Source organism: Aythya marila, assembly GCF_965140915.1.
Source record: "Aythya marila genome assembly, chromosome: 2".
Classification (NCBI taxonomy): Eukaryota; Metazoa; Chordata; class Aves; order Anseriformes; family Anatidae; genus Aythya; species Aythya marila.
In genome coordinates this window covers 71,568,342-71,587,187 of record NC_139043.1, presented here as the reverse complement: position 1 = coordinate 71,587,187, position 18,846 = coordinate 71,568,342, and the positions used below count along the sequence as shown (strand labels likewise).

The 18,846-nt window shown below is 35.0% G+C and overlaps 1 protein-coding gene across 3 annotated transcripts in view; it reads left to right on the top strand.

The window, feature by feature from the left end:
• Positions 1–18,846, top strand: part of RETREG1 (reticulophagy regulator 1) — a 63,971-nt gene that overhangs the window by 36,784 nt on the left and 8,341 nt on the right. For 2 of the 3 annotated variants that reach the window (XM_082753100.1, XM_082753101.1), the window contains exons 4-6: positions 14,467–14,593; positions 16,412–16,496; positions 17,037–17,174. In XM_082753100.1, the coding sequence (XP_082609226.1) occupies positions 14,467–14,593; positions 16,412–16,496; positions 17,037–17,174 (350 nt within the window). Of the gene's footprint in view, positions 1–4,163; positions 4,380–14,466; positions 14,594–16,411; positions 16,497–17,036; positions 17,175–18,846 lie in introns of those variants that run through there. The other variant, XM_082753102.1, reaches the window with a different exon arrangement.

Genomic DNA, 18,846 nt, shown 5'->3' with positions numbered 1-18,846 from the left:
TTTTAGTGCCAGTAGATGGTAAAGTAGAAAAGAATTTAGAGATCTGACTGTAGCAGAAGAACTAAATGCATTTTCAATTTCTGTGTTCACTGTGAAAAGTTAGGAAGGTTCCTGTTAGAGTAATCTTTAGGATTTCTTTCCTGTTAGAATAATCTTCAGAGAATCTATGGCAAACTGCAGCCTCACTAGAAGAGGGTGATAAACAGAATAATAACAAATAGTGTTAGGGCTCTACAGGAATTCAAAGATGAAATACTACAAGCTTTACGGTATACTGTATAACCAAGGCATTAGTTGTAATACACAATTATTAAAAAAAAAAAAAAAAAAAAAGGTTATAGGGGTCACCTAGGCAGGTGTGGGCTGTTGATGTAGTCTGTACTGGGCAAACTGGTGGAATATGGAAGGAAACAACAACAAAAAAATAAACTGCTGGTTAAAGAGAATACTTTTGGGGAGAGGCAACCTTTATCTGAGAAAAGGGGAACCATGCTTCACAACTCTGTTCTTTAAAGTTTTAAAACAGCACATTTATAAGAAGAGCTGACCAATAAAGCCCAAAAGGCTGCTATAAGAGAAAAACTAGTTCTGAAGCTCTGCATAAAGTTATTAGTTTTGAACTGACTGTTCTCATTCAGAAATTAGATGCTTTGATCATAATGAATTGTCCCACAAAAATGTCAGTGTAGTAATTAGCAATTGCCAAAAACAAATTAGAATTGCTAAGAAAGGTACAGAGACAGAATAAAAATATCCTAACAATGAGGTGTAAATAGATGTCATGCCCTCACCTGGAATAACAATGTATGTTTCTGGTCTTTTCCATCTTAAATTGGTTACAGTATACATGAGAAGAGTTAGGAAAAGAACAGTGAAAATACAGATAGGGAAACAGCTTTTCCCTCCTCAGTTCTGTTATTCCTTGTTACTTTGAGTTTTCCACGTTGAAAAAGTTTAAAACAGATTTTTAACAGTTTTAATACCAGCTCTTTTCTAGGCAGCTCCACCTCACAATTCTGCAATTTCATCAAAAAGAATATAGTAAGGGTCTGTAAAAGTAATAGTGTGAAAATCTAATGTGACAGAGCTGTCATCTGTCTGGTCCAGTAGATGTTCCTAGAAATCAGCCAAAGCTGGAAATGGCTAGATTAGAGGAGCCAAAATCAGGTGATTTTTCAAAAAGCATACAGTTAATCTGCAGATGTCCTTCCTGCAAGATGTTATGAAATGTTATCACAGAATGAAAATCCACTGAGGAGAGCTAAAAATACAGACCTCACTGCTGGCTCTGGAAGCCCATGAGCCACCAGTTAGAGACTGGAAGAACATTTGGAGAAGGTAGCAATGCATTTTTTCCTAGGCTGTGCTTCTGAACACTGTTGGAAGTGCCAGATACACTTTGGCCTGATTCAGTACAGTAATCTTGTTCACCTGCTGCACATGTCCCACCCATGTGTGTTTGAAGTCATTCTATTTCATCCATCTGTGAAGTATCCTGGAGCCATGCTGCTAGAAAAATCCAGTTTGGTCAATACAAGCTCTCATTCCCTTGTGTATGGAAGATGTAAGACTTAAAAATAAATAAATAAATAATATGATGAATTTTCTAGATGGTGGACTTTAAGATACTAGGCAAAATACTGTCATTACAATACTGTTAACTGTTTACTCATACTGTTTTGCAAAAATGATGAGCACTGAAATCAGTAGAGTAGTCCATGAGTGCTTTATAAATGCTCTGCTTTCAAAGTAGTAGGTCCTTGACATTTCAGTTAGATACTCATTTGGTAGACAGTTTGGAACCAAATCTATCAATAAATAGAGTGATAATATCCTCCAGGATAGGGGAAGAGTTCTCAGGAATTGTAAATTGTGAAACGTTTTTCTGTTGCAGTGATGAGCGCTGATAAGGTTCTGTAAAAATAGTAATTTTTATCAGACCATGACAAGGGAATGAAGAGTACTAGAAAAAAGTACTAGAAGAGTAGGGATTATAGCAAGGTCCAATACTGATATGCAGGGATAGACACAATACTGAAGTCTCTTCAGGTTACACATGTGGCCATCAAATACATTAAAAAGGGTCTGGTGCCACAATAAAATGCAGGTGGCTACATTAAACTGTATTGTAATGCATATAAAGAAACAAGAGAAATTAAAGTTTTACAGAAGGCTTAGTTGTGCTTTCATTTTTGATGCTACATTTACATTTTGAATGTTGCTTTTGCATATTTGCAGATTTCAGTTATTTGTTTTTATTCTTTTCATACTTGTTAGACTTCAGAATTTTGATCTGAAAATGAAACTTACAGATAAAAATTTTGCTAAGGAATGTTTAGAGTTAAGCAGTTCTGTTGTTTCAGGGTAATCTAGAAGAAACTAATTACTAACGCAACTCTAATTATTTCAGCTATTCAGATGAAAAAATAAAAGAATATTCAAATAAGCAGGCATAGTTTGTCATGGAATGTCTCTGAGTAGGACATGGCTTCTATTTATATATGAAACAATAAATCATTAAGGTTTTCAATATATATACATGTATGTATGTGTATATATATTTATATATATACATATAATAATTCAGAAGTAGGATTTTATTCCTGTTTTTAGTCTCCCTCTTTTCTGTTTAAAGTCCAGTAGGACTAAACCATTACAAGAACAACATGTCATACAAAAGGTTGAGGAAAGGTATGGATACAGAAGATTGGATGGGATTAAGAAAAGAAGAAAAGAACTGATGAGAATGCTACATAGTAAAGTAACAGTAAATGCTAATAGTAAAGTAAGTTGTTCTTCAGACACCCAGTGTTCCTTTTTTGTTTTGTTTACTCACCATTTACTGAGATCACTTCATTAATTCAGATACTTGCAAAGTAAATATGAATCATACAATTTAAATTAATAGATCTCTGATTATGCTGTTTTGGGAATTTTTGCAATTTTTATTTAGATCTTACTATATGTTTTGACGCATTTTATATAGAAATAAGAAGAAAGGATATGGTCGCTTGTGGTTTTGAAAGTTAAGCAGCATCCAGCTGTATGACCCACAATGCATCAAGTACAGCTTACCAAACTGAGGATACAGGGTGGTTATTTGTAATCTGCCATGCCTTTGTTCCAGCTTTATTTTTTTGTCTTTAAGATGTGACATTCACAGGACAATTCTTACATGCTGGACAGGCAGATCTAAGCCTAAGTCTTGGTGTGGACTCCCTTATAGAGAAAAAAAAATATCCATGTGAGGGTCTTTGGATGGGATAATTGTTTGAAACTATACAAAGAACAGGTCAGCCTGTTTAATGGAAGAAAGATGCTGTGCAAAGGAGCAGTGCTGAACAACATAAATATGTGACCCCTAGAGTCTTGGACTGCACTACAAAGCTTCATCAGCACAGATAAGGTGGCAGGGGTGTTGAAAATTAATAGAAACATAGCTGGTGTAGCTGGAGTGACAGAATCCCTGTCATGCGTGCAGAAAAAAGTGATATGAGGAAAGTGATTTTGTCAGTTCACCTTAGGTTGTTCACAAAGAGTTTGGAAGTATTTTGGCAGAAAGCCTCCACCTGTCGGCATACTTTCATTTCTGAGAGGACTGCCAGTATAATTTGCCACTATACCTATGACAGCTGAGACTGCTTGTGACAGACAAGTTTGGAATCAGAACTTAAAACTAATGCAATTAATCATTAATAAAAACTTCTCTTCCTAATCCTTATTTTAAAAGAATTGCTAAGTTTTTATTTCGGCTGTGAATTTAGTCAGCGGAGAAAAATTTTGCTTGTTCTGTCAGGTTGTGACTGGCACTTTGTGGGAAGTAAAAATAGAAATTTTTACCGTTACAGTAAGCTCTTCACTCTTACATTTTCTAAATGTGCTACTTTAAAGCTCTGTGCTGTTTAGCTTCGTATCATTTTGGTTTATGCTCGCTTGCACCTGAGCAAATGGGAGACACTGAGGAAGAATTCCAGTGGAAGCAGAAAAATAAGATGTAATAACCAGGTGGTGATTCTCTCTCACATGACCCAAAGAAAAAAAAAATGTTGTGCTCTTGGCTGTGCTTGCTACTAAACACCCTGTCATAGTGTGTGAGGTGAGTCACGACTTGTTTATTTATAGCATTGGCCAATCAACGCAGAACACTCCGAACTTCATTCAAGACAAGCAGACACTTAGGATGTGTTGTAAACATTTGCTCTCTGAGCGAGGAGCTTTTCTCCACTGCAAACAGAACAGGTTCCTGGTGTGGTGCTTCTAAAACACAAAACAGACTAGAAGATCTTTGCCTGGATTATCTAAATTGGTAGAGAGTGGGAGACGTAATTTCTTTTTACGTCTGAAATGCCAGACAGTGAGGATCTGGGACAAGATGAAAGGTACTGTAAATTGATTCTGATGGCCTTTTTGTACAACATAAAATAAACCAAGGGTTCCTGTAATTAATCTGTATGATGTCCTAAGTTTTCATACTAGTTCTAAGATCAGTTTGCTATTTGTTATAACAGATCATCTAGTTCTTGAGAGCTTTGCCTCTAATGCTAATCTAAGGCTTCTTAGAAGAGAGTAATTGAATCTTAACATATACATAGATGCTAAATTGCACAAGTCTTGTATAATTCTTAAACTAAATCCAAATGGAACAAAATACTGGGTGATTTCTACTTTGTCCCAGCCATGGGACAGCTTACAAGTCTCAAAATGTCAGAGAGGCAAATAGTTTATATGGAGCTGCATACTGACAGAACCATAACTCATTAGTAGGAGATAGGGCACTGTGTCCCTTTGTGGTATGCCTGTTGTTTTGAAGTTTAATTTTTATCTTAATAAAACCAACAGCCAGGACAAGAATAAAGTAGTTGGACGTAAAACTTCACAGCAATTTAAGAAATATGGTTTTCTCAAATGTGATCTAGTATGTTCCTATGGAAATAAATGTGCTAATTAAATTTAGCTAAGTAGATTTTAAAATAGATATTTTAAAAGCAGATGTTATTGGTGTTTTGCTATGACAGAGTTTATAATTTAGATTTCTTAAAGTCCAAACTGTCTTTCCATAGTTAAGATTTTCACTATCTTGATGCTAATTAAAATGTTGACTCCAAAACAGCATTAATAAATGCTTGATACTGGGGGAAGAAAAAAGAAAAGTCCTGTATGTGGAAGTAGACTTTTTCAGAGGTTAATTTAAAAGAAAGTAGTACGTATAGGCAAATAGAAGAAATTGCAAGAATTAAAAGTGAGCATTCCATTATGTCTTGGGACTTAATTTCTTCTTTTTATATTTAAATTTGAATATTGTGGATGTTTTTCCAATATGTATGCATTGTTGCAGGATGGGTGAAATACAGAAAAAAATATTTCTGGTGTCTGTTGTAGATCAGATAGAAGAGCATTGTCACCTAACTGGATGAATGTGGGTGAATGGATCCCCAGTAGCATAATTGGGTCTTCGCAAGGGTGGGGTCACCTACGCGTTTCCGTTTGCAGGGATCTACGTTGTGCCCTATATATGACATAGATACAAAGTAATTGTAGCACAAGGTAGCACTTCTTTTTTCCTTTTAATGAAATGTTTACTAATTATGTGATAGCCACGGAAGTGTTAATTGCTATTCATTAAAAACTGTTTAGCTGGATCTCCAGTTTGTTAAACTGCGTATTTTTCAGTACAGGAAAACAGCAATATGTATGACATATTGAAAAAGAGGATTCAGATCATAACCACTTCTATACATATATGCATATTATACATGTATATGTGTTTGAATTGATTTTATGAAGGATATACATCATGTCCTTCCTTGGAAATGTTTAATGAAATACAAGATTGGAGATCTTATCAACTGAGAAAAACAAAATCATAATTCTGATTATTCTTTTTTTAAAGTGTTTATCAGTATGCAAATGGAGGCAATTTCTATGCAAAACATACACACTTTGTCATACATAACTTCCTTTGTTCACAATTATTTCTCTGTAACAGGTTTTGGCAGTAAAAAATGAGATAATACTAGGCCCAAAACCATTAAGAACTTCTTATTTTATGAATCAAAGCTGAAAAAGGACAAACATTTCTAAAGCAGTGACCTGAAAAATCATGATAATAAAGCCTGCTCTCCCCATTTATTTCTGAAACTACCTTTGAATTAACCATAGTTCCTCATCCTTTGCTATTGACAAATAAGGATTGAGAAAATAGTCTAATCAAAAGGTTCTAATTTTTCTGGAATTAATTTGTCTTTTTTTTTTGTCTTTGTGATAACAAGTAGGATATAGCTCAGGATCATGTTTACAGATGTTCTAATGAGATTTGGTAGAGGTCAGAACATTTTAGTCCAAGTTAAACAGGAAGGAATAGGAGGAGGAGCTATGGGAGCTGTACTGGAGCAGTATGGGAACTGTACTACAGCAGTGCGTTTTAGGGTTGCAAAAGAAGATATATTAATGTAAATGCACGGATAATGGGGTAATTTTGAGGGCACGGAGAATGAAAGAGCTATTGTTTTATATATTTTTAAAATTTTGGTAGAAGTTATAGAATCAGCTTTGCTTGCTGATTGGTTTCAGTATGCTGCAATCCTTGTACTCCTCAGATAAAACCAAATACTTCATATATCCTCTCCTCTCCCATGCTTGAAAATATATAATACTATGTCACCGATGTGTATTTCAACATTATAACATCATCATTAAAGCTGTGGCATTGGTCAATAGTTTGTTATTCATACTGTGAATCTAAATATATAATAACCAAAGGAACATAGCACAAATACTTCATAGTAAGGATAATAAAAAGGCTTAAGAGTTGTGAAGATCAGGTACCCACTCGTATCTTCTGTACTGTTTTGTCATATGATCCCAGGCAGATAAAGAACAGCGAGAAAAGATGTGGTCAGAGGTCAAGGATTGAAGTAAGGACATAAAGACAATGTTTTCCCAATTATACACAATAGTTGGTGTAGGATAGCATAATTTATTAAAAATAATTAAAAAAAAAAAAAAAAAAGACAATTCATGAGGAATCTTAATGATGGTCAAGAATGTATTAAAGTTTCTATGAATGCTCAGTTCTGAAGTGGTAGAAGCCCATGGCTGTATGTGCTTAAAAGAGGTACTGAAGTGTAACTAACTGTATTAGAACAATGTCTTTGTTGTTCTAATTGCTATCATGTGCTCCTTATTGAAGAGGATGATGCACTGAACTGTTAGCCAGGAACCTTTTCTGACTTGGATAAAAATGAGAGGTAGCTGTCATTTTTAACTATATTTTAAAACGGTTATTTTAGAATTATAATCTCAGTCCATGACCTCAACCAATACATGCTTAGGCTTAGAGAAATTGAGATCCAGTTTAAAGTCAAGTCTGCATGTTATTTCATTACTGATTTGTAATAACGTAAGAATACTTGTTTCTGCTGCTAATGTTATTTAATAAAGTGGGAAGCCTTTGATTTCCTTTTATGACTGAATTGAATGCACAGACGTAGGCAATGGATGGTAAGCTCATGCCAGGAAGTTGCAGTAATGCAATAATGTAAATGGTCACTAGTTCATACTGTATGCATTGAAACCCACTGAAAACAATCAGAATGACATTCTTCACAGAAAGAGTTAAAACTGTGATATCCCCCCAAAAGTTATGATGTTCTTGCGGGTTAAAAGTATTCTTTGTTTGGCACTTGAAAATGCAATTTTCCTTTTTTGTGCAGCTGCTCTGCAACTCAAGGAATGCTCAGCTCATCTTTCCTAGCTGTTTGACTTTGAGAGGCCTTGAACTAGAAGTATCCCAGCTGAAGAATGTGGAGGCTGAAGAAGAAAATGAGTTGAGTTTGTGAGAAAGGGTTAAAAGTGTTGTCCTTGAGGGGGAAAAAAATTATATATATATATTAAAAAAAAAAAAAAAGCTTCCAGCATATGGGCAGAGTTATTTTAAACGACTTTATGCTTCTGTTGACAGAAATATAACTTCTTCACTTTTCTAAACAAAAGTAGTGTGATAGAAATGCCTCTTCTGCATGACCAGCTTCTGTCACAAATGCTGACCTGGAAGATCCTAGCACTTCTGATGTTTTAGTAAAAATAAAAAAGCCCATATAGCATACTAATAACATTGTAGACTTTTCTAAATAGAAAACAAGTCTATAAAAGTATTGGTGCGACACTAAAAGACTCATTTTCATGCAAAGATGCGTTTAAGGAATCTATGCTGATGTAGTAAATCATGACTTTGGGCTAAGCACTTGACTGTCAGATCGCATTTCACATTTTGGATGACCTCAAACTGGAGTAGGTGGCATTCTTCTCAGGAGAGCTGGATGAGAGTAGTGTGGACCGAAGGAAGTGTTTCCTGTGAGAGATGACCTGTCAGCTAGCTTAGAAGAGTCTGTAGAGAAGCAGGACAGTGGAACACCCCAAATTTTAGTAGGAGTGCATTTCTGTTTATTTAGCAGGGCACTCAGCTAAAAGCATAGTAGAATACATGTATGCTGCATTGAAGAACTTGTGTACTACAGTTACCTTGGGGAAAAACATGAGTTAACCGGTTGCATCCAATCGTTAAAAAGAATATAGCTCCTTGACAAGACTTCCTAACACCTCTGATGTTATACTTGAGTATAAGAGAGAAATGCATCCTCCCCAAAATAAAATCCTAGTAGTCATTTGTTTCTGTTTTTACCTCAAGCAGCCTATAGGACAAGATGAGATCGCCTATTGCTCTGGAGAACACTTGAGTGTTTCTCAACTCTAGTTGAAGTCCCTGGAGTGAACACTTAAGTTTTTTTTTAAGACAAGTTTTTCTGAACTAGCCGTATAAGGGGGGGAAAAGGATCTTCGTTTATATGATTGATATGGTTTAGCAGCACAGCAGTGGCGAGTTGTTCACACATCAGTTGAAGAGAATAAAATACCATGATGACTTTAGTGTAATACACTGTGCAGGAAGCATATAGAGTTAGGGATGAAAGGTTGCTTATATTTTATTGTGTTGATAGTCATGTGTTGAGCAGTCTGCTCTGCAGTCCACTGAGAAAAAACACATCTAGCCTTGTTAAATGCTGATCGTTTAAACATATTTATTGTACAGTAATATTACCAAAAATATTAATGGTCAAGAAATAAAAAGGGACACGTGTTACTGAAAGCAGTGTAAGAAGACCATTTTCCGGCTGCTAATTGCATATCTTCCCTTCAAAAAAAAAAAAGTAACAGTAAAAAGCACAAATCTGAAGTGTCCGAAGAAGATGGATGAAATTAGAGGGAAAATAGTTTAATGTTTGAGCAGCCACGTTGCATATTAGACTGGGACATGTTAGTTACTTTCTAAGGCTGAAAAACATATTCTTCAGCTTCAGTGTAAAAGGAGAATCTGTTTTATTAACTTTGTGTATTTCAGAGATACTAAATGTGCCGAAGCTTTAGCATTGAAAGGATGTTGAGTGTGCTTGGTTAAAGGATATGTTTGCCCCAATATTACACTGAGCCTGTGCAGCACTTAGAGAGATTAGCAGTGGGAAATAAAGTGTGTATGGATTATCTACAAGATGGAGAGATTTCTCTAAGAAAAGTGTAATGGACTTTATGTTACAAAGTGTTTAGATGAAGATTCTCACTGAAGTCTGAGAACAGTATATTCCTTGCTGCTTGTTGTGTTCCCCATTCTTTCAATTACGTGTGTAATCCTTTCATGGAGTTCTTTGAAGAAAGTAGAATTCTACATGGTGCCCCAGTGATTCATTTAAATTGCAAGTTTTGTTGACTTTATTCGTAAGCACATGACACAAAAATAATTACTTTCATACACTTAGGTATTGTATAGGATCCAAAAGTGGCACAGGATAAAACAGAATTCTGCATATTTGCCTTTTAAATTAGACCTAGGTTATTAAGACGCTATGCTGTGAGCTCAGTGGTTTTTGCTACTATGTCTTTCCACATAGTACATACAGCATTCACAAATTTGGTATATTGTATTACAATAAGGCTAATCAATGTTACATTATTTTCTACCACACAGTTCAGTGGTAGATTTTAGAGATCTTGTCATTTGTTCTTAATTACAATTAATGGTAAATTTGTGCTTTTTACACTATTATAGATTTTGGAGAGAGAGGGATGGTTCTTTTCATTTTGAGTATGTGGTCACCTGAAATTTAAATTACAGGGGTGGGAGGGGCACATTTAGGTATCATTCACAAACTTTTTTTTTTTAAATCTAAATACTGCTTCATATCCATTACTCTGTACCTTAATAATTTCAAAGATGATCTTTAAAATATATTTTTGGCACAGGTATAAGATGTTTGCTTCAAAGAAGGGTAACTGCATCATTATAATCATTCCCTTTTGCACTGTGGAACTTCCTTTCCTCTCAGGAGAGAACTGTGGAAACTCTGAAAAAGTGAAACTTTGTGTTTCAGTTTTGATAGTAGTTTACGTACTCAATTTCATTTGTTCAAGCTTTATACTTAACTCCTGATTGCCTGCGAGGTTTGTCCTTAGATATCATGTCCCTTACAGTTGTGTCATTTTATCAGATGTTTATCCTCTGAAATGATAATAAACACTGCTTGGAATTAGATTTCTATAAACTCTAGGTGTTTTTTTTTTTTTTTTTTTTTTTTTTTTTTAATGCCAAATACAAAATAGCCACATTGCCTATATTTTGATTTACTTATTTTTGGTAATTTAAGATCGAGCTCTTCCACCTTGACAAATAGATTTTAAGTTCCATTTAAAATTACAGACTCTGCACAGGTTTGCAGCGTGTGTGTTTACAGCTGGGAAATCAAGCAGGTTTAGAAGCTCTGTAATTATTGCCTCCTCTGTTTATGTAGGTGCAATCCTTCAGTTGCCACATCATGTCTACTTGTGCCTGTTGCAGTTCTGAGTAGTGTATATACGTGAAGATACATATAAAACCGTGTACACATAATTTAAAAAAATCCAGCTCATCACGGAGAGATCTTTAAACCAGTAACATGAGAGCTACTGACCTTTCTGAGAGAAATGTGATGGGGCTTTACTTGAACAGATGTCTAGATACAAAATGAGAGCATGACACCATCAGTCATTTTTAGAGAATGTAATGCTAGTGACTCTTCTGGCCAGCGTTTGTGACTGTGATGAGTTGAAGCATCTGGGGAGAGAGGTGTTTTTTTTTTTTTTTTTACAGCTACTAGGTAACAGTTTACATATTTGCTCAGTTTTAGAAATGATGTAGTAGTTAGTCAGAAGGATGTGAGTAATCAATTTTCTCTCTGAATATCTTAATCTTATTGGCAGTAGCTTAAACATGGAAGTGTAGTACTTAATTTAAAAGTCAGTGTAAGTAATGAGAGTATAAAATGTTACTGTCTCTAAAGGGTACACAGAAAACTTTGAAGGTGTTCAGAGTTGGCTACTTACATGTGTGTCCCGTTGGCTACTTACTTAGGTGTCCCTTTGAGGAGTTCGAAAATCTATTTTGGCGGGAAGGATAGGGTTCACGTTTAAGTAATTTATTAAGGTACTGTAAGTAACATCGTGCTGAAGTACTTTATGTTCTTGATTGACTGATGTCACGGTCTTGCATTTCACGTTACACATCTGCAACACTTCATGGATCTTTTTAGTTTTTGTCTTTAAATTTGATGACCGAAAACATGATTTTCTGGAGTGTGCTTTGTTAAGTGTTCATTTGATCTAATGCAAGTTTAATCTCTACCTGTTTCCAAAAGAGCATGCAATAACTTCTCTACCTTTGCATACATACGAGTGTACGCTGTACCCCCTTCTTTCTCTCTTGCTCCCCCTTCACCAAGATCTCTGCTGCTGCCCCCTTGTTCCAGCCCTCTGCATCACACTGCCACTCAAGTGAGCTCTGGGGAAAAGGGACAAGAGGGACAAAAGTTACCAGGGCTTACAGCTGGTGGGAGATGCAAGCAACAAGAAGCTGCGTGTGCATCTGGCTGTTGCACTGAGGATTCGCAAGCCAAGTCACTTACATTTCTAGTTGCCTACGATCAGAACAAGACCTAAAACTGTCACTGGTGTTCCTCAAAACATAGAAGTGTGGCTGTAGCAGAACTGACAACGATGCATCGCGGTTTCTTGTGGCTTAATGCTACAAGAAACTGCCAAGTATTCTTTTGCGAAGCAAGCTTAATAGTGGGTTTGTAATGCTTTGAAGCCAACTTCACCTGTACAGTCCAGTCCTCCAGCTTGGTTTCTCCTTTGTTAATGCACCACACGCAGACCACAGAATCAAAGCATCTAGCAATACACTATATCTGAGCACTGCAGCTTCATTATCCTTTCAATTTGGCAGAAGAAAGTAGTATTAACAATCAAGAGAAGCAACTCCAAAGAACTTACCCCGTGCTTGTTGTTTTTCTGCATAATTTGCTTGTTTGACATGTCATTATTTAATACTCTGTGCCTTGTAGTATCTCCTTCTCATTGATGTACGTGAAAATAGTCTGCATTTTTATTGTAGCTTATGCCTTCATCTTTTTTCTTTTTTTCTTTTTTTTTCCCTGATTAATTTTTAACAGTAATAACTATATGTAACTGCCCTGTGTATTTCAAAACTGTTTTGAGAGCAGCACCAGCCTTACCCATTTTCTCTCTTCCATTAAGTTCCACTTTAACTGCAAACAGTTTTAAATAAAGGATAGCAGCAAAGTCTGTGAAATGATTTTGTAATTCATAATATTGTAACAATACTACTTTTCAGGCAACTCTTAAAGTACATTATCAGTGCTGCAGAGTGGTTTACAAAAGCTAGAAGCAATGTTTCTTTCAGGAGAATAGCACATCCATAAAATGACATTCTCGTAAGACAAAGACCGAATATGGTGCTTTTCTCAAGCCTCTAATTATCAGAGAGGATGGGAATTGAGATTTGTATTGTGGATGTGTGGATGATAAAGTTCCGTGTAACATTCCTAATCCCTTCTGCTGGGTTTCTGCAGTGTTCTTCTGAAGCTATTTAATGTTTTTAGCTACATCCTACATCGTCTGTCAGAGGAAAGCACCTGCATGCAGTGCCATGTATGGCTGGCAAATGTGTTGCATTTTCTCAATATTGCAGTATTTGTTCTGTCCAAGGTATGAGATTCTTGTCCTGTGGCTTTCAGATACACTACTTAAAATTGTTTGTGGTTTTTCTTAATGAAAAAAAAAATCTCACTGAATATTCAGTAATGTAAGAGGTAATCACACTACTTCAATACTATGGCAAACACTGTATTATAATAAATACTAGAATAACACCAGGAATAGGGCAACAGTTTGGGTTTAAACTTCGATCAGTTTTACACCGTGGTTGAAATACTAGTTTTTCTAAAAGCTGTGTTTTGTGCTTCTCTATGCATTGTGACAGTTTGAATATTGCCTCCCCTCCCTTTAATGCTATTCAAGTTCCGTATAAAATGGCTTCTAAACCTCACTCGGACGCTGCTGTTGCTGTATCACCACCTTGTGGCGAAGTTGCTGTACACAGCTTGCATGCACGTTGTTGGCGAAGTTAAATAGAGGCAGAGAAAAAAATATAAGTTTTCCAGATTTTGGCTGAAATGATAGTTACAGATTTCAAGGAGAACTGACCTTTTGCTGAGACGTTGGATTTGAAATTCAGAGGAATTTCATTTTTTTTTTTTCTTTTGTCATTTTACAGAATAGAAGTGGTATACCTTTGGGGTTATCGACTGTAAATGTATAAATGGCAATTTGTTTTTTTGTTGGGAAAAAAGTGAAATACACATTTCTGCATAGAGTTAGCTACCATTTGCATAGTTTCATTATTAATCTGTGACAGGAAATCTGGGGTAATAATGTAATCCAAAACCTTTCTTTACATTTGACATTACAGTGTAATAAACCCATTGTAATGTAGCCCATGCGTGGGCTATGTTATTTTACGTGCTATTATGATTCATTGATCAAAGCTGCTGCTAATTCAGGCCACTTGACCCTTTTAATAACTGTTTTTTCAGTGAGTGCCAGGTTAGTATGTCCTGCATGCTGACAAAACTGGGTGAAAAGTAGTAGCAAATAACCACAGCCCTGCTAAGAAGAGCAAATCAGAAGATTATCTTGTTAGGAATAATCAATATATCTCTTTTAGTCTGTGCAATTATATGTGTAACTTTCCAGTAAATCACCCTTCGAGTTCCAGCCCATTTTCCTTCAACCTTTATCTCGTTGTGCTGTGTAAGTAACCCTGTTGCTCTTGCTAGGGAGGTGTGCATTGCAACTCCCAGTGTGGTGCACTGAGAATAGAAAGGGTAGACAAAAGCAACCCTGACTTTCAACAGAAAATCCAGAATGCTTGTGAATTCTTATACCTTTTACAACATGTAAAGAAAAAAATATATAAAATACATGTATATCATGGTTGGCTTAGAAGCTGTTTTTAACCAGCTCTAATTTTCTTATGAGCTACAACCAAAGTTGTTGGGTGTTTGTGTTTGTTTTACTTAGCTGGGAAGTCATCAGTTCCAGGCAAGACTACAGACTCAGAATAAATCAGTGCATTTCAGAAACACTGATGAATTTATTTGTATTTCTTCAAGAAATGTCCCACTTCAAGGAACAAAACCCTGGCAAGGTAAGCACTTCCAAGTAAGAGTAATAATTTGATACCATTTGATACAAAAGTGGAAGAAAAAAAAAAAAAGAAAGAAAAACAATGAAAAGCAAAACACACACATTCAGTCATGAATTTCTGCTAAGTGCTACCTGTGCAAATCACTGGTAGGTAAACAGCAAGAAAAAGTGCCCACAGTAAAGTTTATTGCAATATAGTTCCTTGTCTTTTAGCTGCTGGAACCTCACCAGCCTTTTTATGGAAAGGCAATTTAAAACATCATGATTTAACAATAATTTGCAAAACAAAACCAACCAAACAAAAAGCTCTTAAACGTGCCTGTGTTTTTTCCAAATAATTGTAGTTTTCAGAAATAGCTGTATTATATGCATTATGTGATAGAATTCTTCATATTTTATTCTGATAATTTTTTCTTCTATACAACTCTAGTTGTTTTTTTTTTTTCTTTTTTTTTTTTTTTCTCTAAGTCTGGAAAGACTGAGCTGGAGAACCCCATTTCATGAAGAGGCAAGCAAGAATAAGGCTTATTCTTTCCTAATAGGAAGAAGATGATTATGTAGTTGTAGCCCAACATGAGACAGCTTTCTTTTTTAAAGAAAAATGTAAATCATGTAGCAGTATGTAATGGCAATAGTACTGGAAAATGTAAATTTAATTTTTACATTCGTATTGCCAAATATAAAAATGTAAAATAAGAATATTATCTTTCCCTCTTTTGATCACAATTAACTTTGGTACAAAATCTTTCATGAATTACAACCGTTCAGAATTAGCAAAATAGAATTATGTAGTAGTGCATGCAAATATTAGGAGTTTAGAGTGAAAGTGCAGATCAAGCAAAAGGATCAAATACATTTCAAAGATGTATGAATTACACAAAAAGTGATGATGTGGCTTAGATAATAAAGTTATGATTAAAAGAAGTTGGTGTGTACTGAGGTAAGGAAATGTGTTGTCAGTATACACTGTACTATAATTTTGTCCTGTAGTAACATGACGAAGTAACTGTATCTTTAAGATATATCTAATTGTGAATTAGAAAAGCTTACTTTCACAACATTTTCCTTTCTTTTTCCTGACCTCATTCTCTGAGACGTGTCACTACTTTCTAATTTTGAGCAAATTAGACACAGGTGCTGTGTGCAAAATTGTTGTAAACTTCGAACAGATCGGGTCTGTATTCAGCATTGTATGTTTCAGAAAGATACACTTTATGTCTCAGTCACAGCAGAGGTTGAATATCAGGTTTTATGTTTAAAATTCAGCTCAGTCTTGTCCTAATGGGGATGTGGAGTGTCCAACAGCCATCAAGAGAATGTATCCTTGGATGAACCACTCAAGGATACTTACTCTCATTTGAGAGAGAAAATAACACAACTGTCCTACTCATAGGAAGGGTTTCTTGGTTTTTGAAAGCATGCAGCAAGTACGCATTTTGTAAAATTGCAGTTAGTGATTTGTTTTGTTTCCTGCAGATTAAGTGCTAAGCTCTTTTTGTGTAATGAAGGCTAAGTAATTTCTAGCAATTCTAGTGGTAACTGTGAACTTGTTAAACCTTTACAGTAACAAGAGAACAAAAATAGCATATTTTTATAATAGAAAAGAAAGTACATCCTGATGAGCCAAAATGCACAATTGGTGCTTATTTACAAGAAGCATTAAATAATTTTTTAATTAAATATATACATATATATTATTTTCCACTGCATTCTGTATTACATATAGAATCAAACATTCTGGAGAATTATTCTTTTGCAAAATGATATAAATATTTATAAAAATTGAAGCATTAATGGCCAATTTTAATGTCTTTGTCAGTTTTGCCTACTCGTCTGCAGTATATGTACATTTTTCACTGTCTTGGGAAGTTACATTCCTGGAGTTGTTCTCTCCTATGTCCTGTGTAAGTAGAGTCTCTCTTTATTCATGATTTATGTACATGGTTTGTTCATTATGTGGTCATTAGTACATATAGGGAGTAGTATTTATATATATGTGTGTGTGTGTGTATACACATATATACACATACATGTAGGTTCTAACATGTTATTTGTCCTTTGGAAGTCAGCTTACAAGTATTTTCAGTTTGTTGATTTTGGCATAATGTTGTATAGCTATGTATCTCAGGTAGAGATGTCAAAGTCAGACTAAGTCAAGATAATGATAAATATTACAGTGATCTTAGTTCCAGTAAGGAACAATTTATGAAAAGTGTAATTTGCTATGAATGCAATGGTATTGTTTTGTGATGAGTAGAAATAGCTCCTAGAAAATGGCTTTGATGTTAACAGTTCATCAGATATGGGGATTTCACCGTGTCTTTTTTATGCAAAATTGTGTTATGTAAAATTAGTAATTATCTTAAACAACACATTAATTTTTATTTATTAACTTATTATAAAGCAATATTTCAATAAATTTTCTGTCTTTATTTTTATCACAGTATTGTGTGCCTTTTTATGTCCCTTCCTCAAGTGCAATGAATTTGGACAGAAATTGTGCAACAAAATCAAGTCTGTTCTGATGAAACTAGATTTTGGAATAGTGGAATACATTAACCAGAAGAAAAAAGAGAGATCCGGTGAGTAACTAAGTGTAGTACCAAATCATATATTTCTGTATGCAAAGACCTTTTTATTCACCCTGCACACAGTTGGGCTTGTCTTCTGACATCAAATGTAAAGGTGTTTTGTGCTTTGCACCTGGCTACCATTATAAGCTTTATGATCTGTAGTCAGAACATCTGTATGCCAGTATGTCAAACATTTGGGTATAGTTTAAAAAAAAAAAAAAAAAGATTTCGTGGGAGAAAACAAGACAAGATCGATGGTTCTCTTTATACATGATTAACTGTACTGCTTGTAGATTTTCAGAAAATGCTACTTAATGTACAGTATGAAATGCTTATTTCTCTTTAGATAAGGCAAACTCATCCAGGACAGAGAACCACTCAAGGATACAAAAATAGTAAATCACAAAATTTTCAATAAGAGCCTGAATTCTGTTCTAGCATCTAAATCTGCATTGTTTTGTTCCCAACAGCAACAAGGAAAAAAAGGGTTGTTTTCTTCCCCAAATACTCAGTAAACATTTAAGAATTGTAGTAGAATAGTAACTACAAATTAATGAAAGTTTTTAGATAGACAAGGGTTTAAAACAAAATCTCACGTATCTCACATGAATTCTTTCTAACATCAGATAGTTTTAGATTTTAAGTAATAAAGCTGTTTTAAGAAAAATGTGAATGAGGTTGTCTGTGGTTTCCTTTTTGTGTGTGCTAGTTTTGATCATTAAAACCAAATTGTAGTTGTACACAGATTATTTTCAGGTAGCCTAACCTTTTTTAGTTAGATTCACATCAGTAGATTTCCTATCTTAAAATGGGCATTCCTCATAGCAGTTCACAGTACGGTGTGCTGTTCCTGCACACAGTGAGTGGAACCATCTGCCTTTTTGTATCTCTTGCATATAGTACAGTAGTTGTTAGAAATAAAAATAGATCAATGCATTAGTCTTTTTTTTTTCATGCACTATTCCACCTTATTCTAGTTTTAAGTGAGTCTGTCAGAGAGAGAGATCAGACTATTGTTTCATAAATTTCATAAGCCAGTTCTGGGAAAATGGTCCAGGTAAGTCATGCTTTCCTGCCTGTCACCCTCCAATTTAATTTAACCCAGGCAAGCTCCTTAACTTGCTTCACCACTTGGGTCTGCTCTTGAGTTCACAGACCCTTGTACTGGCACAAGAGAGGAAGCAACAACTTGTAAAAACTGGCAACCAAGAAGAATGTCACTGTGCTTTCCAGTGCTACTGGCCTATCTTAGTTTAAAATATTCACGAGACTGTTCTTAGAGAGAGAGAGAGAGATGATAAGGTGAAAATTACTTTTCTGTTCATTGTTAGGAGCAACATCCTGCCAGATTTCAGAGATGCTTTATATGCATATTTGCATATAAATGTTACAAAAGCAGTATAGCTGGGTGCAAAGGAAAGTTTTGTGAATTAAGACTAAACATAATTATCCAGAAAACTGTATGTTCTCATATAAAAGTAATGTGTTGGAATAACTATGTTTTAACAGTATGTTGCAATTATGCCTTGTACTGGCAGCGTAGTTTAAAAGATTATATTAAAAAGGTATATATTTATTTAAAAGTTTATATTTGAAAAATATATTGCCAGGGCACGTTATATTAGTGTGAGCAACAGAGGCTTCAGAAGGAAGTACAAAACAGGTAAATAAATATGTTGGA